At 29.3% G+C, this 24,271-nt stretch overlaps 1 protein-coding gene, 1 long non-coding RNA gene and 1 pseudogene across 2 annotated transcripts; 1 reads left to right on the top strand and 2 right to left on the bottom strand.

Moving 5' to 3' along the window:
• The first annotated feature begins 685 nt into the window (after positions 1 to 685).
• LOC107843538 (WRKY transcription factor 44) lies at positions 686 to 6,071 on the top strand. The gene is made up of 7 exons (XM_016687850.2): positions 686 to 1,005; positions 1,112 to 1,205; positions 2,825 to 3,049; positions 3,196 to 3,327; positions 3,563 to 4,263; positions 4,520 to 4,675; positions 5,577 to 6,071. Exons 3-7 carry the CDS (start codon positions 2,831 to 2,833, stop codon positions 5,761 to 5,763), a joined length of 1,395 nt encoding a protein of 464 aa, XP_016543336.2. The 5' UTR covers positions 686 to 1,005; positions 1,112 to 1,205; positions 2,825 to 2,830; the 3' UTR covers positions 5,764 to 6,071.
• Positions 6,072 to 6,370: 299 nt separating this feature from the next.
• Positions 6,371 to 7,053, bottom strand: LOC107843540. Its single transcript, XR_001666429.2, has 3 exons — positions 6,865 to 7,053; positions 6,698 to 6,778; positions 6,371 to 6,611 (listed from the first exon to the last, which is right to left on the bottom strand). It is a non-coding gene; the product is annotated as an uncharacterized LOC107843540 (long non-coding RNA).
• Positions 7,054 to 14,884: 7,831 nt separating this feature from the next.
• LOC107844555 overlaps positions 14,885 to 24,271 on the bottom strand; it is an 82,341-nt pseudogene continuing 72,954 nt past the window's right edge.

Genomic DNA, 24,271 nt, shown 5'->3' with positions numbered 1-24,271 from the left:
GCAGTCCATCCACTACACCACATTCTATGGTGGTATGTAAGGTTGGATCATTAATAAACGCTCTCCGACCCTTTATGTATTTTTTAAGGCACAATATATAAACATGCCCTTTAACTTGGCCTCCTTAGATTACATTTATGACTTCCAACTTTGGGTGTGCACAAATAGGCACTTAAACTTGGATAAAGTTTAATAAGCAGACACATATGTTTTATGTGGCATCTTACGTGGTTAATTCTTATTCTACATGACGTCCTGTATGTATTATGCCATATAGGACATGTGTGTTTATTTGTTTAACTTTATATAAGTTTAAGTGTCTATTTGTGCACATCCAAAGTTAAAGGTCATAAATGTGATTTGAGGTTAAGCTAAAGGGTATTATGCCTTTATATATATATATACATATATATATTTCAAAAATATTGAGAAGAGAGAAACGTGAAACAAGGATATTACAACATCAATAATTGAACTCTCACAAAGAAAGTGAAAATTTAAACAATCAACTAAATAAACTACTAAAATTCCTCAATCTCTTAGTAAAAATTCTACTTGTTTCAAAAGAGATCGTGTAAGCTGGAAGAATAATAAAGTTAGTTGGGTTGCCCAGCACCTTACACTAGGATAATAGGTAAATACAAAAACAACACACTCATCAGAAAGTCAAAAGTGCAATAGCTAACATGGACAGTTAGTTGGCCTCAGTCACACACACACACACTAGAACTGACACTATTTTTATTAAAATTGTATAACACTATCTTTTATAACTTTCGTCAGTCCCTCCATACTCGTATCACAATTTACTTGCATAAACCAAAAAAACAGTGAAAGTGACTAAACAAAATCTTCATTTCCTTTTTTGTACATTTATTACAATCTTTGAATTTCTTTTGTTTGTTTGTTTGTTTTGTTTGTGTTCACTATCTCTCAATAATCAGTCCAATGAACTTGTTATCTGTATTGACACAGGAAAAACAGAAATTGAAGTTTTCATTTAAGGTTAAATTTGTTTTCTTTACAAGTTATTCTGTGAAATTTATTGTAGCATCACTATTTTTCAGCATTCTTGATTTTTTTTTATTTATTTTTTTTATTTGCAATGCAGGTGCAGTTAAAGGCTTTGTGATGAAAGTAAATGGAATTCAATGGTAGCTCAGATGAATTCTTAGTTTTTACTCCATCAGTTATTACTACATTTGGTAAAGTTTTCTTCTCTTTGGAGTCTTATCCTTTTCCTTAGTACTGAATTCTGTGTGTGTTGGGGGGTTGGGGGGAGAGAGAAGAAACCATATTTTTATTTTTCCTTTATTCAGTTCTTTGTTATAATCGTGATGTCCGGGCTAGGTTGCACAGTGATGGAGGCGGAATTTTTACTTGAAGTATGTCAAAATATAAAGAATAAATTCACGAAAAGCCAAGAGGTGTCAATCTGTAGTATATATACATAAAATAATGTTTTTACGTAGCTACATAGCGTATTTGTATCTTTCATTTATTCAATTCTTTTTGATAATTGTAATGTTTGGGCTAGCTTGCATAGTGATGAAGCCGGAATTTTTACTAAAGTATGTCAAAATATAAAGAGTTAAATTCACGAAAAAGCCAAGAGGTGTCAATATGTAATATATTTACATAAAATAATGTTTTTGTGAAGCTACACAACGTATTCCTACTAAGGGGTGTCGGTTAACAGCCCTCAAGGACATGTGGCTCCGCCGCTGAGCTTGTATGCAGCTCAACTAATTCCAGGGAATACTTGCTACCTCCGACCACCAACAATTTTCACCAAGAAAGAGCAAGGTGTACTCTTCAATATATTGATAAAAGGTTGTGGTGTGATGGATAGTATCCCTCCGTCCTTAACAAGAGGTCTGGGGTTTCATCCTTGGAAATGCAAAAAATGTTTAATGGAACTTACAAGGCGCGAATCTGTATGAAAAATATTTCAACTCAAAGTTGGTACCGGAGACTAGATGGGAAGCTTGAGCAAAAAAAGAAGTGTACTGTAGTTGCTTTTATGGTTGTTGATATTGCTTTCTTATAGTATAAATTGGAACTCTCTATGGAACACATTTACTAGTTAGAAGGACTTGAACTTGATTGTTGAGTCTCTTTCATGAAAAAAAGATGAATAAACTATTGATTCACTTGCTGAGTAGATTTATTCACTAGCAATTCTCTTTGCTGCATTCTTTTGCTGTTAAAATGGAGTTAATGTTTTAATCTAGGAGTTAAAAACTTCTATGAATCGTCACACTTGTGAATATAGTGATGATAAGATGAATGCACAAATAGAGACTAGAACACCTGTATTCAACTAGCCAAAGGTGGAGCTACTGGTATTAGATGCGGTTTCAGACGAACCCAATAACCTTTGCTTAGGTCCTGTATTTGAATTTGAAAATTCATTCAACATATATAAAACGAGCTATAGGTTCGGAGACAAAGTTTCTAGCAAACTTTTAACTTTGAGATTATGAGTTCTTGATATCTGAAGCTGCTATAGTAATCTTTGTTTAGACAGTTGTTAAGTTAGTATTAACTGTAGTCAAGCTGTTGAATCAGACAGTTACATTAGTGAGAGATTCAGTAAGAATGGGCCACTTCCGAGATGTAAATCCAGTCAAGTGCAAATGAAAGGATCGAGTAAATATCTTCCTTCACATTACTGTAGAACTTAAGAACTCCCAAGGCTTAAGGACTTGAAAACGTCCTTTCAATTGCTCGTATATGTTTTTTGATTATGTACTTTGTCCTAGATATCTGTCGCTTATTTCTAGTTCTGAATTTAATTCAACTTTTACATGGAACACAATAGATTAAGATGGAAGTCAATGAAGCAGCGAAATTACCTATAGCTAGACCAGTCGCTTCAAGGCCAAGATGTCCTCTTTACAAATCTTTCTCAGAGCTCCTGACTGGTGCAGTAGATATATCATCGACAAATGTTCATTCTGAAATGGCTATTACAACCATAAGACCAAAGACTATCAGGTTGAAGCCTGCAACAAACCATGCTTTAGTTGGAGAGCCTTCTTCACAGGTCGATAACCTCTCTTTCTAAGCTTCCATCATTTATGGCCCCAAATGTCTTCTTTGTTTCGTTTTACTTCAGTGGTGCATCTTGAAGAAATACTCCAATTGTTTCTCTGAGCAATTTTTAATCCTTTGAAGAACTTGTTGCGTCAGGTTGGTGTGTCCGAGGCACCAGTTGGTTTTGGCGCTGATAACATCTTGCAATCGGTAAAGAAACCCAAGGTCCTGTATAAGCCTATAGCTAAACTTGCACCAAAGAAAACAATTCCTCTACTTGAAAATAAGGTTAGTTTCCTTTTATATGTTGCAATCTGTGTTGCTCAGACTCTTTACAAATCTGAATGGGTGCATGTCGGATCCTCCATCAGTAGTGCATTTTTGGAGGATCCAACACGGTGGGACAGAATTGTTGAAGAGTGTAGGAAATTGTCCTCTCACAATATGAGTCATGAATAGCCGAAGAAATGTACTATTATATTGCTCTGCAGCAATAATAAAATCTAGAACATATTATGTATAGGGAAGCTCCGTATCTGATCAGCAACGAGTAATAGCTGATGCTGAGGCTCATATTCAATCAGCAAATGAAGTTAAACAACAACATGACCCTACGACAGAATCTAAACAAAGTCTCTCGGCAAAATCAGGACAGGACAAAAAAAAAGTGCGCTCAACAATTGTATCAGGGAGCACAGAGGAGGTTGCACAATCTTTGATCAACACAAGTAATGTCGATCGTCCTAGTTATGATGGATATAATTGGAGAAAATATGGACAAAAGCAAGTTAAAGGAAGCGAATACCCAAGAAGTTACTACAAGTGCACACATCTGAAGTGTCTTGTGAAAAAGAAGGTTGAAAGATCATATGATGGCCAGATAACTGAAATTGTTTACAGGGGTGAGCACAACCACCCAAAGCCTCAGCCTCCAAAGCGCAACTTGTCAGATGGCCATAGGCGAACAGCCATATGCAATGACACTTCTAAAGAAACAAATAACCCTGCATGGAGTAACCAACATCCTCAGATGAGTGAAGCTTACGTCTGTAGGAGAGAAAATCAGAATGATGGCGGGTTAACTATACATTCCAGCAAAGTACCATGCTTTTATGATCCCATTGTAGCAGCAGGAATGCACACTGCAGTCAGAAATTCTGAAGATTCTGCTGAAGGAAGTAAAAAATTGAAGGCTACTTGTGATGAACAAAAAAGTAAAAGAAGGTGAGAAGCAAGTATATTCTGTTATTATCAGCAATCTGAAATTAGTGTATCTGCAGAAGCCTTGCTAACACATAATATTTCACTTAGTTCATCCTTCACATTTTTTTTCAAAGAACTTAGGTGAGATTTTTCCAATTTGTATTTTAATATTTATTTGACTTGGTGCTAGGAAATATTTCAGTGCTTTATGCATTGGACTGTGGTCTATCGTTTTCTCACGTTCTGATTAATGACTACTATGGATTTTACCTTCCAGGAAAATTAAATGTCCATCCAGTGGAGCAGGTACATCAGGGGAAAGTACATTTCCTTATATACCAAACCAAAGTACTACTGACTCTGAAATTACCGAGGACGGTTTTCGCTGGAGAAAATATGGCCAGAAGGTTGTGAAGGGAAGTTCATATCCCAGGTAAAATTATTTTCTCATCCTCAAGGACAGTGTTACGAAGACAAAATCCAAGGAAATACCATACTTTGCGGAAGGAAACAATAATAACTCACAAAGCCATGCATATGATGAAGTTTATGCATTTGTAGCTTTTTGAATGACAAACAGCGGTCTCACACTAGAGTTAATAGGTTGTTTGAAAATCAACACATAGTATGTTCTTGATGGACGCCCTGATACTCATACTGTGTGTAGAGAATAATTTAAATAGATATTTTGATAATTTACTAGAATGCCTCTCGACCCTCGTATATGTTATGTGGATAATGCTGCTTCGCTTCCATTAATCCTGCTCATTTTAAGGTATCACTGTTTAACAGTTGCCTTGTTTACAATACACTAATAGTTACAAGAAATCTGGTTTTCCGCGGTACATAGGTTTGCCATCAGAAGCTTTATGATATGAATTTTGGTTTAGTCTGGATCGTGATTGAACATTTGTTGGCGTGGCGTCTCATCATAGATTGTTGAATCCGTCGCATCTCATCCCACACTCGCGCCCTAAAAAGAAAAACTGATAACCCCTTAAAGAGAGCTAGGAAAGAAAACCAATATAGAAACTACTGATTATATTGAGTTAGATCATTTACTTTAAATGTGTGAACTTATTAGAGTGTATTTACCGTCATTTGCGTGAATGCATTTACTTTACACATCCATATGTTAAAAGTAATCTTGGTAATAGCAATATATGCGACTAATTCAAGTTTAACTCATTAGATTCGATGATATATTAACTCACATAATATCATGAATGATCAGGAAGAAAAAGTTATCACACGGTCGCTTGAAAAAAATGCATTGGCCTATTTCCCTCTTCACATATTTTCCTAAATCATGTCTCGATTGCTGCTATATACAGGAGATATTACAGATGCATAAGTCCTAAATGCAATGTGTGGAAGTTTGTTGAAGGAACCACGGATGATCCCAGAGCCTTTATTACTACATACGAGGGAAAACACAACCATGGTGTTCCAAACAGAAGACCAAATTCAGAGGCATCCAAAACAAGCTCAAAATCTTCAGCTATGAAAGAGAAATTATAGTCGATGCAAGCAGAATAACCTCATGCTAGCAAAAATAAGCTATATACTAATATTATACACTCAAGAAGATGGTTTAGCAGATCGGAAATTGATGAAGTTAATCTTATTGCAGTATTCATTATATTTCCTTTGCTAAACCATCTGAGATCGCAAATGCTCGGGAGTTCCTCTATGCTAGAAGAGGCTACTATTGAGATCTTTTTAAGCATCAATAATGTAAACAATTGGCCTCTAATTAGTTGATAATTATCTATGAGTCACTTGAATTATTGGCTATATGTTCAAGACATCATTATTGATAAGTTGAGAAACAGTTGTTTCAAAATATGAGTTTCTTATTTGATATTTATTAGGTTAAAAGATTCATAAAAGAGATCATTTAGCCCCCTCTTCTTTCTCCATTAACCATTAGTGTACCATAACGTTATCTTAGAAGCACTATTTGGTGTAAACATCAAGTGCGGATAGGTTCTCACCGAGAACAAAATATGTATCATCTGCCTGAAAATACAACTATGAAACAAATACCAGTGTGTTACTTATTCTACTACGCTTTATTATACATAAGTCGCTCAATAACAAAAAGAAAAAAAAAATCATCCCAGAATTATGAAAAATAATATTTTATTAAGTAGCTTGATATGCACACGAAACAGAATTCTAGTACATGAGATGATAACCTATTACTTATGCTGATACTAGTTTCCAGCACAAGCAACAAATCTAAAGTACAATCTACACAAATAACAATGCATAGTCCTTCAAGTCCTTGACATGAACGGAGCAGGGAGCAAAACTTATTCGTAATTTAATATCGTTGATAAATCGAGCTTTATGCAGTTTTATGCCTGCAATAAACAGATGAAAAAAAATTAGCGCATAGGATGTTCACACGAAGAAGTTAAAATATCAAGTTCTTTACATGGATAACTACCAAGTATTTTTTCTTATATAAGTCGATCAGTATCTCGGGATCAGCTTTTGTCTGAATGTAGCCATCAAGCTTGTTCAATTCCTGCAGGGCAATCGTACAACACAGCAGATCGGTCAATTAATGAGTCAACTACGCCTTAATCCTAAACTAGTTCGGCAAAATCATACCTCTATCCATTTTGCAACTTTTGGCCTCCCTGATGTGATCTCATAATTAAACTGCTCTTGCAACAAGATGTGGAACCTTTCGAGAAGGGAGCATACACTGTATCGGCCTAATGCACCAACAATTTCAACTTCAGTATGATGAAATGGCAAAATCCAGAAACATACGTCTAGGTTCTCTTCGTAAAAGGTAATAGCTTATATAGCATATTTTAGTACAAGAAAAATCCTTTTCGCCATAATAGTAATAAATTTTATTGCACTATAAATTAGTTTTTTTTTTTTGGACATTTTTGCCATTTCATCTTAAATTTAAAATTCTTTCATTACTTATTTTATTACTCTTTCCCAATACATGAGAATGGACAAATTAACATAATTTTCATAAATATGATTGCATAGTACCTATTGCTTAAAAAGAACAGTCTAGGATAAAAATAATAATATAAAATTAATTAATTATATTCTCATATATCCAAAATCAGTGTGACCAAAGTAGTATTATCTGAAATTTTTAATTTAACATTATATATTTATGTATTAAATATTTATATAGTTCATAAGTGTCGACTTTAATTAACAATAACCTAAGAGAGTCACACATTGGTGTTGTAATCTTGCGTCACTATGTTACGCCTATTTAATAACTTAGGAACCATTATTTATATTTTTATTAATATATATAACTTCTAATTAAGGAACTATATTAATTTTTTTGTTTATATAAATTTAAACTACATATTTGAATAGTTTTTTTTTTAAATATAGTTTAAAAATATTTCAATAGTGATAGTCAAAGCTCAAATTACTTTAGACATGATAGATATCGACACAAAATAAAAATTATATAGTTCAAAAAAAATCGACATTGGTTAAACATCAATTCAAGAAAGTCACACATTAATGTTATGGTCTTGCGATCCTACATACTTTAATTATTATATTTGTTAATTGGTGAATTAAAAATATAATTACTGACTGTTGAATCATTAATTCTATTTGTTATTAATATGAACTTTAACTACGTAATTTATTTTTATGTTTAAAAAAATCAAACAACATATTTAGAGAAAAGACATCAAATCCCCCCCCTCAACTTGTTAGCAAAACTTACTTTAGACCCTAAATTAATCAGGCAATTATTTTTTCCCCTTATGAACTTTAAAGTGTATTATTTTCCCCCCTTAACAGTTGACGTGGAAAAAAAAAAGTAAAAGCGCATTTTAGTGGGAAAAAAGTATAAAAGGATTTTAGTGGGGCCCACTTTAATATCTTTAAACATTATTTTTTTTCCTTCTTCCTCACACCCCACCACACCCATTTCTTCTTCTTCCTCACACCCCACTACCCCATTTCTTCTTCTTCTTTCTTACAAATTTGAACATATAGAGAGATGGGATCCATTATTGTAGTGCAGTGCTTGCACCCAAAACAATTTCAAGAAGGAAAAAAGGAAACACAAATTTAACAAATATAAATTTCAAACATCATGATTTTAATTTCACAACAAACACAAATTCAATCATAAAAACACAAATTCAATCGTAAAAAAAAATGTGAAACAAGCAGATGAAAAACATCAATAATCATCTTCCTTACACCTTTTCTTCAACCTTCTAGAACATTCCTCTAATGAAAAATGGGTTTTCAAATTCGATATGGAAGAACCTGAATTTCATATTTCTCTCTTTTTAGGACAGAAAATCTCACATCCTTTTCGCTTATTCCTCATCAATCAATCACAATTAGCCAAAACATACTTTAGTTACAATGATTTAGCCAAAAATGGATGGTTCATTATTGGTACCAAATCAATAATAATTCATACAAGCTAAATCTTCTAGTCGATAATTAAGTCAAAAAAAATGAAATTTAATTTATTTATTTTCTTTTTATAAAGAGGTATTCTTTCATCCAAAAATTGACTATAATTTCTTACATAGATTTTATTTTAAAATACTGAACTTCTATCGACGCTATTGCAATAAAGGTATTATTATCGAACAAACAAAACATAACAGTTAGTGAAATTAATTTGCTTTAAATTAATATAATTAGTTCATTAAAAGTAATTAAATTTAATTTTCCATTTATTTAGATATAAATTATTGTATAGATACACATTTATAATTATTACTATTATGTTCAGTTATTAATCCTTGTTCAACTAACAATAATTACATTTGCAGTAATTATTAGTTAATTCAATTTAAGAATAGACCATAAAAGTATTATTCCAATAAATAATGTTTGAGAGTCATAACAATTATCAAAATATCTTATCAAGATAAAACTTAAGTTTAAATACAGTAAAATTTTATTTAAATCGGCTATAATTAGTTAATTAAAAATAATTACTTTATAATCACTGATCTATTTAAATTATATTTCAAACTTACTTGTAAGACTCGGTAAGATTGTATCAAATCAATTCAAATGATTAAAAATCTAATTTAATTAGATCGGCAAATATATTATTGTGATGAAACTTAGTATTTGATTTTATGATAAAAAAATTTAATCGCCATTTAGACACAATATAAATTTCGTATTGTATTTTTGTAAATCTTTATTCAACGAAGTTTATTCGACCTAGTTAACAACAACCTAGGAGAGTACTAACAAATTAATATTGTAGTTTTTGTGCCCTTATTTTATGCCGATTTGACAACTTATGAATCATTACTTATATTTTCTCTTAATATGAGCTCTAAATAAGTAATTTTATAAATTATTTTGTTTGAATAAAATTTAAACAATACATTTAATTTTCTTAAAATATAAATTTTAAATATTTCAATAGCAACACTCAAAATCAAAGTACTTTAGTTATGATAAACATTGACATACTATAGAAATCACGAAAATTATACAATTCATAAGTGTCGACCCTAATTATGAAAATCAAACATACATATGCTATATTATGAAAATCTTACACCTATACTTTCCTTAATATTATACCTATTTTTAAACATTTTAAAAAATAATGTATAAAACAATTTTAAAGTGAAAGAATAAAATAAAATATTACATTTAAATAAAATTACAAATAACTTAAGTAAAATATTGCATTTATGTATTGTGTTTGTTATATTGTTATTGGTTCTAAGCTGGGGGTTTATAGAAAACAGACTCTCTACTTCACCTGAGTTAATGGTGTGAACTGCGTACACTCTACCCTCCCCAGACCCCACTAGGTGGGAATACACTGGGTATGCACCAAAAAAAAAAAAAGATTAAAGTGAAAACAAATTATTACTAATAGTTGGTTTATCCTATAAAATAATTTGTATTTAGACACAAAATAAATTATTTTATAAAATAAATAAATTATACATTGGCTAACTTTTTATTTTAAATTATTCCCGAATTAAAAATAAAAGAAAAAAATAAAAATTTAGCGTCTTTCATCAATTTCTCTCCGAGCTAAAAGGTGTCGCATGGATATTTAGTAGTTTTCATCATTCAATTTTTATTTACAGTTTTAGTATTTGCTTTTTAATCATAATTTTTTATTTTATATTATTTATATTCCATTTCCTTTCTTTTTATTTGTCAATCATTACTTCTTGTAATTTTATGTTATGTCTTTATTATTATTTATTTATTTATTTATTTATTTCTTCATCTAGCATAATTGATTAACTACACTACTATTTTAATTATTGAATTCAAATAGAATTTTATTGTTGAACAAGGTTATAGATTCATATTTTCTTTTCTTTTCAATTAAATTATGTGGGTCATAAAAAATTATTGAAAAATATGAATCAATTATTTTTATAATATTAGTTATAATATATATATTTATTTATTAATATATTTTTAATAAATAATATATGTATCGTGAATATCAATTTAGTATAATTTATAAGAGTTAGTTGCTATCAAATACGAGTCTTACTTTAGGCATGGTGGACATCAATACATTATAGAAATCATAAAACTCATATAGTTCATGCGTGTCAATCTAGTTAACAACAATCCTAAAAAGTCTTCCGCTAATGTTGTGGGGGGCTTATGCTCTCGTGTTACGTTGATTTGAAACTTGCAAATTATCATTTATATTGGTTATTAATATGACCTATAATTATTAATTATGTCTAAATTATTTTTTATAGTCGTGGTGTCTGGGCCAACTTGCTATAATAAATTTAGACTATATATTTAAATAATTTGAATAATAACAACAGTCAAAATTTCAAACACACTTGAGACATAATAGACGTCGATACATTATAGAATCCTAAAAATTATGCAGTTCAAATGTGTTGACCCTAGTTAACAACAACTTGAGATAACAAGACGCATTAATGTTGTACCTTAGACCCTTAGGTTATGCTGATTTGATAATTTGTGAATCATTACTAATAATTTTTATGAATATGTCCTTTAATGAAGCAAATTTATTAAATACTATATTTAAATAAATTTAAATTTAAATTTTATTTCAATAATTTTTAAATATAATTTCAAAATATTTCAATTTCGACAGTCAAAATTCAAAACACTTTAAACATGGTAGACATCGTCATATTATAAAAATCATATAGTTCATATATTTTGATCCTAGTTAACAGCAACTCATAGAGTCATGCATTGACGTTGTCGTCTTACGTCCTTATGTTACGTCGATTTTATAATTTGCGACTTGTAATTTATATCTGTTATTAATATGATCTCTAATTAAGTAATATTATACTTAAATAAAATTTAAGCTATATATTTAGGTAAATTTTAAATATAATTTAATATATTTCATTAACGATAGTCAAAATTCAAATCATTATACACATAATAGATATTGACACATTATAGAAATTGTGAAAATCACAAAATTCACATTTGTGGACCCTAGTTAACAACAACTAAAGATATCAAGGCACATTATTGTTGTAATTTTGTACCTCTATATTAGGTAATTTGATAACTTTTGAATATTACTTATATTCACTATTAATATATCCTCTAATTAAATAGTTTTAATTAATTATTATATTTTAATAAATTTAAACTATATTTAAATAATTTATAAGTCTAATTTAAAAATATTTCAATAATGATAATCAAAATTTAAAATATTTTAGTCATGATAAACATTGACACATTATAAAAATCATATTTTTCATATTTATTGAACCTAGTTAATGTTTTAAGAAAAACACTTTTGTGATAAACTTTAGAATGAAATGACTTGTATATAATAAATAAATAAGTTTCCGTGATAAATTCAAAATTTAGTTAATCACTGATGACCTTTATCCAAAAATGTTTTAAAGAATTATGATCAATATATAATAAAATTAGTTTTAAATTTTGATGAAAAAAAGAGTAAAGAGAAATTGAGGGAGAAGGATGTAAAGGGAGGGTATGATTGGATAGAAGGTGAAATTAAGGTAGGTCTCCCATTTTAAAGTTAAATAAATATTCATTTTTCATATTTAATGATAGTCACTATTTATTCAACATAAATTTTAATTACATTTAACTTCTTGAATTTAGAAGATAGTAAAGATTTATTTATTTATCTAAGAGAGAAGTAACGATTAACCCCCTGACCTTGTTACGTTTTATTCATGGTACACCTGAACTTTGACTTGTCCTAAGTACCCTCCCCTCCCCTCCCCTCCCCCCTTGTTATTTTAGTACGTTGAGTGGCCCTTTTTCGCTAACATGGCAAAATGCTTGGTTTCACACTCCATCACGTGCGTGATGGAGTGATTTTGGGGCAAAATCAGTATTTTCAATGTTTAAAAAATGAAAAAAAAAAAAAACATTTTTCTTTAATTTTTTCAAAAAATTCAACTATCCCTCTTCCTATTTAACTTCTAATCTAAAAAAAAAATTCATCAAGCCCCCAAAATATTAAAGGAATTGATTATTTTAATATTTGATGCTTGAAAGGAATGAAAATTATTGAAAACCATGCACAAATTTGAGTAATTTATTTATAATGTATATTAATTATAACTATATGTAATTAAGTGTTTGATTTATATTTATCAGTAAAGTTAGGAGTTTTCAGTTTGAAAGAGTTTAGGCCTTTTATTAGTTGATTTTTGGAGATTAATTGATTATATCATAATATATATGGATTGTTTTTGTAATTAAATATTTTGAGGGGGGTTTTCCCCACAAATACCGTATCAAATACTAAGTTTCTTAAAATAATAATTTAGCATAAATTTATTAGGTTATCGATTTACTCAATAACCCATTAAAAAAAATCAAAATTGAATCAATAACTCAATAATATTTTTTTATAAAATTATTAAAAAATCGTTAACCCGATAATGATAAATCAATCATATTTTTATCGATTCAATTTTTTCTAACTTAAATTATAATTTCTTACTCCATTAATTGTAATAAGAAACGTATTTGTGCATGTGAGTCTCCTCAAAATATTAAGCGAAACACTAATCGAAAACTACTATGAAACACTAACCAAAAAAAATAATTTTATATTTTTAACACACACTAAAAATATAATTTTTTAAATAATAGCTTACTTGATTGACGAAAATTTAACCTTTCACTATTTTAATTTAGAGTAGAGGAAAACTGAAAAATATAATCTTTTTAGAGAGAAATCGGATAATTAAGGGTAGAAGTGGGTTACTTTTTAATATAGTATAAATATAAGGGAAGTGGATGGTATTTATCCACATGGACAGGCACATCAACACTTCTGTCCACATGTACGCACGTGGTTTGCACGCACTAGTCCATCAGCAAAAAAGGATCAAGTTCAGGGGGTACTTAGGACAAGTCAAAATTCAGGTGTACGATGAATAAAACGTGTCAAGTTCAGGGGAGTAATGTTTTAAGAAAAACACTTTTGTGATAAACTTTAGAATAAAATGGCTTTTATATAATAAATAAATAAATTTCTGTGATAAATTCAAAATTTAGTTAACCACTGATGACCTTTATCCAAAAATATTTTTAAAAATAATGATCAATACATAATACAATTAGTTTTAAATTTCAATTAAAAAAAAGAGTAAAGAGAAATTGAGGGAGAAGGACGAAAAAGGAGGGTGTGATTGGATAGAAGGTGAAATTAAGCTGGGTCTCCCATTTTAAATATAATAAATATTCGTATTTCATATTTAATGATAGTCATAATTTATTCAACATAAATTTTAATTACATTTAACTTCTTAAATTTAGAAGATAGTAGAGATTTATTTATTTATTTAAAGGAAAAGGTTAGTATAGTCTTTATATATTTATGGCCATTTTTGGGCCAAAAAATTATGGCCAAAACTATGTACTCTAATTAAATAATTTTAGTAATTATTATATTTAAATATATTTAACTAATTTTTAAATTTTTTAAAGTCTAATTTGAAAATATTTCAATATTGAAAATCAAAATTCAAAATACTTTAAATATAATAAACACTGAAACATTATAAAAATTATATTGTTCATATTTGTCAACCCTATCTAATATTTTAAAAAAAGTGATAAACTTTAGAATTAAATGATGTTTATATAATAATGAATTTATTATTGTGATAAGTTCAAAATTAGTGTTTCATAGATGAACTTTTTTAAAAATATCTTAAAGGATTATGATCAATATATTAATAATCGTTGATGAACTTTTCTAGAAAATATTTTAAATAATTATGATCAACGTAGTAATAAAACTAGTTTTAAATTTTGATTTAAAAAAAAAAAAAAAAGACTAAATTGAAGATTGAGGGAGAAGGATGAAAATGCAATGAGTGAAGTTAGGTGGGTCCCACATAGTAAAGTTAATTCAATAATTTTCTTTCACATTTAATGATAGTGATAATTTATCCCACATAAATTTTAGTAGCATTTAATATTAAAAATTTACTTCTTTTTTTATTTAAGGAAAAGATTAATATGATCTTTGTACATTTATGATCATTTTATGGCCAAAAAATTATGGTCATTTAGCAGCTTCCAACTATTGTCAACTTCTCATGTGGAAATTACAAAATAATACGTAGTAGTAGTAAAAATCTTCAAGACGCAAATGTTAAAGAATATTACCAGCATGCTTCTCGACATCTCCGTTAAGGTTAACAAATATTTATTTCACGAATGTATCGCTATAAGTTATCAACTTTTCAGCAAACTTCTGTTTTTCAGGGGGCTAAACCATTTTACAAAATCATATCAAATTTAAACCTTCTGATTCCTTGTAATTTTTCTACTTTCTTGTGTTAGGTTGGGGAGGAGGGGAGAGTTGAAAAATAGTAGTAGTTGGTTTAGTCAACGAATGAATTTTGCAACTTACATCAGGTAGAAGAGATGGCCCGTCAAAGTTGCTATCGATATATTTAATCAGATCGAGACTTTCTCCAATCACTTTGTTGTTGTGTTCCAGAGCCACCTTTGGAAGAAGATAAGAAAATACATAACTAGACGCTAAGAATAGTCTTCAATTTTCAATCTAATATTTCAAGAGAGCCTTTAAAACCCCTCATTTATGTATCAGGTTCAGCAGAAAACCTCGAATTTGAAGGAAAAAGATTATTTCTTAAAAGTCACAAGCACGCTTCATCTTAATTACGAGTTCTCTAGCATTTATAACTTGCATATGTTACAATGCTCATAATCAAATTCAGAATTTTAAAATTATGAGTTTTGAACTACAACCATTTTTTGTAACGACCCTACAAATTATTTTACAAAATTATCGCGTTTTAACCCACCTCATGATATTTAGACATTATTTTATAATAATCGGTCAAATTGCTATTTTCTTTAACTCTTGACTGATAAAATAATAAAGATAACTACTAATAGACAGATAATAATAATATAATATAATAATAGACAGATAATAAATAATAGACAAATAGTAATAATAACAACAATAATTAACAGTACAATAATAACCAATAATAATAATTATAAATACAGAAACAGATAATAATAATAACTGAGATATAAATAGATAATAATCAGTATAAAAAATAAAGCAGAGTTAAAACAGATGTGTTATATATTGTGTAAAATTCAACTCAGTACTCCCTCCTTCATTATCCTTAGTCCAATGTAGTAGTAAAGTTATATAGATCAAAGTGTATTTTCTCCCAATAAAATAACTTTTTTTTATACCGTGTTCATCTCTTTCTCTTCAGTTTTATGTATTTAACAATGACTTCTTTAATCACACCTCGGGATAAGACAATAGTCCTTTCAAATCATAAGTGGACTTCTTTAGTTCCCTAGAAATTTACAGATTAATCCATCATCATTTGCTAAACATTGAGAGAATAACTATATATTAGGGGTATATTTATAAATAATTTACCAATTTAACAAGATCGGAAAACTAGCGGTAATCCGTATGGCTGTCCAGATTTATAATATTAAAACATAAGTAAATATGTACTAATATATAATTTATTAACTTTACAAGATTGAAAAACTAGCGGTAATCCTCACGGTTATTCAGAATTGTAATATTAATAATAGACAGAAAATATGAACTTCATTAATTCAAATATAATTTACAAACTAGGAAGAAAAATACAAAGATCTATGTAACTACTACTTACATGTCTTAAGGAAGAAGTGAGGTTTCTCTTTCGGGAGTCCCCTGAAAGCTAACGGCTACCGAAAAATGAAGGAATAAAAGACTAATATACACTACACACTCTTTTTTTTTTTTTAATGAACAAACTTTATGAACAAAAACTTCAAAAGACTAAGAACTTCTCACTCTTGATTTTTTTCTCTCACTTTTTATCTCTAACTTTCTATGTTTAAGTCTTCCATAAGGTGGTATTTATAGGCATTTGTGGATTTCAAATCTTGATTTCAATGTGCTTGATAAAATTTTTGCAAGACTTTGGATAGGTCCCACGATCACATGGCTATATCTTTACTTTAATTTTCATCCATCAATTTATTTATCTGTTATTCCATTGCATACATCTCTTATTTTGTCTGTTGTAAATATCGTCATTACTTATGTATTCAGATTATGTAATGCTTCTGAGTCGAAATCCATTCTTGAATCATCGTCTGCATTTGGGTCTTGGACAAATTAATCCATGACCGAATTGTAGTCTTGATCATATTCGTCACTGTCTCCGTCTAATAGTCCTAGTCTTGTTTCCATTCTAGGTGGTCTTGTTTCTTCTCTTGAAATTTTGGATCTTAGTTCTGGTGATTCTGGATTCATTGCTATTTCTTTGGGCAATTGCTCTGCTAATAATTTTTTTATTGAGTCTACTACTATTTTTTCTATATTTCTTTTTTCATTTTTATTTTTTCTTAAAGAAAAACCCTTCTTAGTCTGGGAAGAACTTCCTTCGTCTATTGTCTGTGTACTTGTGGTCTTGAAGTTGGCTGGGAGTATTCTCTCTACACTTGTTGGCAAAGTGTCAACCGTCAACGGATTTGATGAGTCTTTACCAGCCACCTTTGAGCTGGACTAGCTGTATCATTACCCGATACAGTAGGTCTTTCTGCATTCATTGGGGAATGCACACCCATTAACGGATTTGAGGAGTCTTTACCAGCTACCGTTTGAGCTGAACTAGCCGTATCTTTACCTGATACAATAGGTTTTTCAAGTTTTGAATAAAATGGAGAACTTTTTGGGATTATTTGAGTCTCATAAATCTACTGAGTCTGTTGTGATAGTTCAAAATGAAGAATCTTAATACGATCTTGTACAATACCTATATGTTCTAACATTTGCCTTTTTTCATTTACAAGATTTTCATTATCTTGTCTTAAAACCTTATTGGCGTGATTTAGTATTTTAAAAGCGTTAGTCATAGAAAAACAATGATCACAAAATATAATTTTGTCTATTTCCTTTTTAATATTATATTGAGGAAGTTCTTTCATATCTGGTCTTAAGGCTGGAGTACTATAATAATTTGGCCCTAAATTTCTACAGGCATAATCTAATGCCTCTGTTAAATCATTAAAACCTTTATAGAGAGGGGTTTCATAGTCTTTACAGAATCCATTATCTCTATCCATGTCTGAAATGCTCCATGTGTCTTTCCCCGAAGAACAATATAAAATTTAAATCTGTTAGTGCCATTTTTCTCGGTAAAATAATAACTTAAAGCATTTAGAACTGAAACAAAGTATCTAATGTCTCTAGGTATCTTGTTGTAGGAAATCCATAAGTTGTCGATCAGGCAGGTTTATCTTTTGTCCACCCTTACATCTGGTCTCAGTTTGAAAGTTAGATTGGATGGCTCATAACTGACGAGATTGTGAGGTCCGAAGATTAGTCTTTCTAATTTCGTATTTCCCAAAATTGTTAGTGGCTTGTATCGAGTGGTGCTTAGTATTTGTTTAAGTAGTCTTGAGAGAATGAGGCTTCCGCCTTTCCTTTGTCTTTGCTTGTATTCATACCGAAAACAAAAATTGTTAGTTGTCTTCTTTTATTAGTCCACTTAGTTGATCTGCTAGGTTATTATCTTTTAATTTAATATGTTCTAAAACAATGTTGTAAATAGAAGTTGCATCTAAGAAATTTAACCACCTCCTTTTACTACTATTCTTTTCTTTTATTTTCTGATAGAATTTTACTATAGCCTCACAATCTGTTCTTACTAATATTTTGGGTTTATTTAATATATAAAGCTTAAACTATTTAAACCATAAATTACTACTAATATCTCCGGATCTATGCTATTTAAATTAACTTTTTTTTTTTAATATTTTCCACTTAAATAAACACATATTTTCTCATCCTGTTTGTCACTATATTTGTTAGGCTTCGCTTTTAACAGTCTATTTCTAATAGTAATGTCAAGTCTGGGATGTCTTGAATCATGCACTTAAGTTTTTGGACTAATTTTATGTCTTCAGTATTAAAAGTTTTTTGGCCTATTGATTCTGTTTTAGAATATAACGGTCCTGCTACTTTTCTTAAGTCTTTAATAAAGCTCTAGCATAATTTAATAGTCCTAAAATTTTTTGTAAATCTTTAGTCTTGTCTAATCTATCTGGCATTTCTAATACCTTTTTAGCTATGTGTGGTTGTAGTTTTATTCTACCAACTCCAATGACTACTCCTAAAAAGTTAATATTATTTTTACATAATTCCATTTTCTTTCTACTTATTATTATTCCATTATCTATAAATAATTTAAAATCTTGTTGTAAATGTCCTAAATGTTCTCTCATATTATTACTAAAAACTAGAATATCATCTACATAAACTAATACAAAATTTTTATAGTCTCCAAAAATACTATCCATTTTTTTTGAAAAAATTGAAGGGACTGTCTTTAATCCAAACGGCATAACCAGTCATTCATAATGTCCTTCAGGACATGTAAAAGCTGTTCATTCTATGCTCTTTTCATGCATCTTAATCTACCAAAATCCAAATTTACAATCAAATTTACAAAATAATTTTCTTCTTTGTATTCTGTTTATTAATTCTGTTTTGTCTGGTAATTTATACCCATCCATTACAGTGTTATCATTTAGTCTATTGCAATTTATTACCATTCTAGATTTTTCTCTTACTATTTCACTGTTGTTTCTTACTATGAAAGCTGCTGCTCTATGTCTTGATTTGGATCTTCTAATTATCTCTAATTCTAGTAGCTCTTTCATTTGTATTTCAAAGTCTGTAAGGTCTTTATTTGTAGCTTCTATAGATGCTGTTTTTATAGTATATTCTGGATTAATTATTTCTAATTTGCCAGTAATTTGATTGGAGTCCCAATGATTTAGGGGTTTCTCTCCAATTATCTCTAGTTTGCTAGGATTTGTATTATTTTATCTAGGTCTTCTTGATCTTTAATTACTCCCATCTGTTGCAAACCTTTCCTAAAATTGTATAATTCTATTTCTAGAATGTATAGTTTTTTTCTATTTTTCTACTATCAATAGATCTTGTAATTCCTCACACATTGTTATCTTATCTTGTGTCTGCACGGGTGAGTGAGTGATATTACTGACGAATATTATCCAATTTTTTGTAACAAGACATCCGCCATTATTTTGTATCATAAAATCTAATCCTAAGACAAAGTCTGCTTTTATGTTTAAATCTCTAACTAGTATTTTACTAAGTGTATATGATGGTTGGTAGAATTTTTTACAAGTATTAATAAAACTTACCTTTTCTTTTGGTATATAGTTTGTATAGGTAGTATTAGGTTCCGTCCATTTGCATGGATAGTTGAGGTTTTGACAAATTTTTAATTAAATTTGATGGTAAAATTCTACTATTTAAAATGCTTTTTGTACATCTTGAATCAACTATAGCTAATGTTTGGAACTCATAGTCTTGAATTTTTATTCTTGCTTAAACTTTGATTGTACTTATCTTCTTTTCTTCATTACATACCATCCCTTCAAATGGTAAATTCATTGATTTTTTCTGTTTAACTATTTTATTTTCAACAAATGTATTTAATAATTCCGCCTCTACTAAATCTTCTTCTCTAATTATCTCTTTGTTGTACACTCTTATCTCTAATTTTCTTAGTCTTTCTTCTAATTCTAATATTCTGTCTTCTATTGTTCTAGTTATTGGTTCCTTGTTGTAAAATTTATTTAAATTACGGGTTGATTTTGGAGTTTCTAAGATTTCTGATGCTTTCTCTATACATTTTATGCATCATTCCTTGTAATATTTCCTACATTTTTCCCTTTTGGTTTTACTTGAAAACCACTTATAAAAACAACACTGATTACTGTCTAATCTTTTTCCTTCCTTAAATTCATGTTCACATTACTCTATCAAATTTACTAAATCATAATAGTCTGAGTTTGTCTTTTCTAATCCTATTTCATTTATAAATTTCTCTTCCCCAAAATCTAAAGAATCAGATTTATTTATTTCTTCTTCAAAGACTTCCATACTTCTAATAGAGTATATACTTTCATTATCTGACTTATATTCGTCTACATTTATTAAATTTTCATTTACATCTTCTATTAATCGTACATTCCTAGATCTATTATTGATTCTTTTGGACAAGTAACCAATAACTAGAGCAACAGAAGACAAAATATTAGAATTAGAAGAAAGACTAAGAAAATTAGAGATAAGAGTTTACAACAAAGAGATAATTAGAGAAGAAGATTTAGTATAGGTAGAATTATTAAATACATTTGTTGAAAATAATAAAGTTAAACAGAAAAAATCAATGAATTTACCATTTGAAGGGATATTATGTAATGTAGAAAAGAAGATAAGTGCAGTCAAAGTTTTAGCAAGAATAAAAATTCAAGACTATGAGTTCTAGACATTAGCTTTAGTTGATTCAGGATGTACAAAAAGTATTTTAAATACTAGAATTTTACCATCAAAATTAATTAAGAAATCACCAAAACCTCAACTATCCATGCAAATGGACGGAATCTATACTACCTATACAGACTATATACCAAAAGCAAAGGTAAGTTTTATTAATACTTGTAAAAAATTCTACCAACCATCATATACACTTAGTGAAATACTAGTTAGAGATTTAGACATAAAAGCAAACTTTGTCTTACGATTAGATTTTATGATACAAAATAATGGTGGATGTCTTGTTACAAAAAAAATTGGGTAATATTCGCCAGTAATATCACTCACTTACCAGTGCAGACACAACCACTGCTAACTAAATATCTTTTTCTTAATGATAAGATAGAAGAAAAAATTGAAAGCTCAAATGATCAAATAAAATCGAAAAAAATCCTAGAATGTGATAAAGAAGAAAATTATACTTGTAATGATAAGATAACAATGTGTGAGGAATTACAAGATCTATTGATAGTAGAAGAAATAGAAAATGACGATACATTAATAGAGCTAGAAATAGAAATATACAGTTTTAGGAAAGGTATGCAACAGATAGGAGTAATTAAAGATCAAGAATACCTAGATAAAATAATACAAATCTTAGACAAACTAGAGATAATTGGAGAAACCCCTGCAACATTGGAACTCCAATCAAATTTCCTGCATATTAGAAATAATTAATCCAGAATATACTATAAAAACAACATCTATAGAAGCTACAAATGAAGACCTTAAAGACTTTGAAATACAAATAAAAGAGCAACTAGAAGTAGGAATAATTAGAAGATCCAAATCAAGACATGAATCAACAACTTTCATAGTAAGAAACCATAGTGAAATAGTAAGAGAAAAATCTAGAATGGTAATAAATTATAAAAGACTAAATGATAATACTGTAATGGATGGGTATAAATTACCACACAAAACAGAATTAATAAATAGAGTACAAGGAAGAAAAAATTTAGTAAATTTGATTGTCAATCTGGATATTGAATGATTAAGATGCATGAAGAGAGTCTAGAATGGACAAATTTTACATGTCTAGAAGGACATTTTGAGTGGCTGGTTATGCCGTTCGGATTAAAGAACGCCCTTTCAATTTTTTCAAGAAAAATGGATGGTATTTTTGGAGACTATAAAAATTTTATATTTATTTATGTAGATGATATTCTAGTTTTTAGTAATAATATGAGAGAACATTTAGAATATTTATAACAAGTTTTTAAATTTTTTGTAGATAATGGAATAATAATAAGCAGAAAGAAAATGAAATTATGTAAAAATAATATTAACTTTTTAGGAGTAGTCATTGGAGATGGTAGAATAAAACTACAACCACACATAGCTAAAAATGTTTTAGAAATGCCAGATAGATTAGACAAGACTAAAGATTTACAAAAATTTTTAGGACTATTAAATTATGCTAGAAATTTTATTAAAGACTTAGGAAAAGTAGCAGGACCGTTATATTCTCAAATAGGATCAATAGGCCAAAAAACTTTTAATACTGAAGATATAAAATTAGTCCAAAAACTTAAGTGCATGATTCAGGATATCCCAGACTTGACATTACCATTACAAACAGACTATTTAATAGTCGAGACAGATGAAAGCTTTCAAGGGTAGGGAGCGGTATTAAAAGCGAAGCCTAATAAAATAGTGACAAAAAGGATGAGAAAACATGTGCTTATTCAAGTGGAAAATATAAAGAAAAAGAAAATTTAAATATCATAGATGCGGAGACATTACCAGTAATTTATGGTTTAAATAGTTTTAAGCTTTATATATTAAATAAACCCAAAATATTAGTAAGAACAGATTACGAAGCTATAGTAAAATTCTATCAGAAAATAAAAGAAAAGAATAGTAGTAAAAGGAGGTGGTTAAATTTCTTAGATGCAACTTCTATTTACAACATTGTTTTAGAACGTATTAAAGGAAAAGATAACAACCTAGCAGATCAACTAAGTAAACTAATAAAAGAAGACAACTAACAATTTTTGTTTTCAATTTGAATACTGTTAAAGACAAAGAAAAGATGGAAGACACATCCTCTCAAGACTACTTAAACAAATTACTAAGCAACACTCGATACAAGCCACTAACAATGTTGAAAAATCCGAAATTAGAAAGTCTGATCTTCGAACCTCATAATCTCATAAGTTATGAGCCATCCAATCTGACTTTCAAACTGAGACTAGATGTAAGAGTGGAGAAAAGACAGACCTGCCTGATTGATAACTTATGGATTTCCTATAACAAGACACTTAGAGACATTAGATACTTTGTGTAATGACCTATCCGATCGCTTATGAAATTTTCTCATCTTTCCTATTTTAGCCCTTCTCGTAGTTGGTGTATGTGGATTATGACACACGAGATGAGATGTACCAATTCTTGAGGTATTCGAAAGTAATTTAAGTCATTAACGGAGTTATTCAGTTGAGAAAGTTAAACCCGATAATGGTCAATCTTTGATCAAGATGACCTCGGATTAGTATTGTAATATTTTCAATAGGTACGGAATGTAATTTTAGGTCAATGAACATATTTGGTTTATTTTCTCGAGGTTTTGAATAAATTCGATAATTTATTAGAAGTTTCGGGTATTTTAGATAATTAATTTAATTAGTGAATTAATGGGTCAAAATCATAATTTTATTTATTTATGTTGCCAATACAAGAATAGATTTAAGTGAGTAGGGTTTACCATTATTAATAATAATAACATCAGAAATTTTGGCGGAAGAGGGCATGACAGTTAACGATACTATTCTTCTCATCTACGGTCTTGAAGGAATCTTGGGTTAAGTTTTAGGTAAGGGCTTTATACGCTAAAAATTTGACTTTTTCTATGTTGATATCAAGGAATCTGATTGCTATAGTATATCAATTGTTTGGATTGAGAGTACTTAAACTAAGATGTGGTAAATTGTTGCGGTGTTACGGGTTTGATTATAATAATGTCGGTGGTTGTATATGAAAATTACTACGGAGGGATAGTGATCAATTAGTAAGAAAATTAACGTGGTCATAGCACAGTTAGCATATGTTTAGTGAATTGAAAAACTTCTGCAAAAAAGTTTAGGCTAATGGTTGGGTAATGATGGCTAGGTAATTTAAATAATG

Source organism: Capsicum annuum, chromosome 10, assembly GCF_002878395.1.
Source record: "Capsicum annuum cultivar UCD-10X-F1 chromosome 10, UCD10Xv1.1, whole genome shotgun sequence".
Classification (NCBI taxonomy): Eukaryota; Viridiplantae; Streptophyta; class Magnoliopsida; order Solanales; family Solanaceae; genus Capsicum; species Capsicum annuum.
Note: the sequence above shows the minus strand (reverse complement) of the source record. Positions and strands in the feature narration are given on the sequence as shown.

What these genes read in the sequence shown, in the direction of transcription:
- LOC107843538 (XM_016687850.2), top strand. Translation starts at nt 2,831, where the DNA reads ATGGAAGTCAATGAAGCAGCGAAATTACCTATAGCTAGACCAGTCGCT. An exon ending in TTCCTCTACTTGAAAATAAG is followed by an intron (nt 3,328 to 3,562) that starts GTTAGTTTCCTT and finishes TATTATGTATAG; the next exon opens with GGAAGCTCCGTATCTGATCA. An exon ending in AAGGGAAGTTCATATCCCAG is followed by an intron (nt 4,676 to 5,576) that starts GTAAAATTATTT and finishes TGCTATATACAG; the next exon opens with GAGATATTACAGATGCATAA.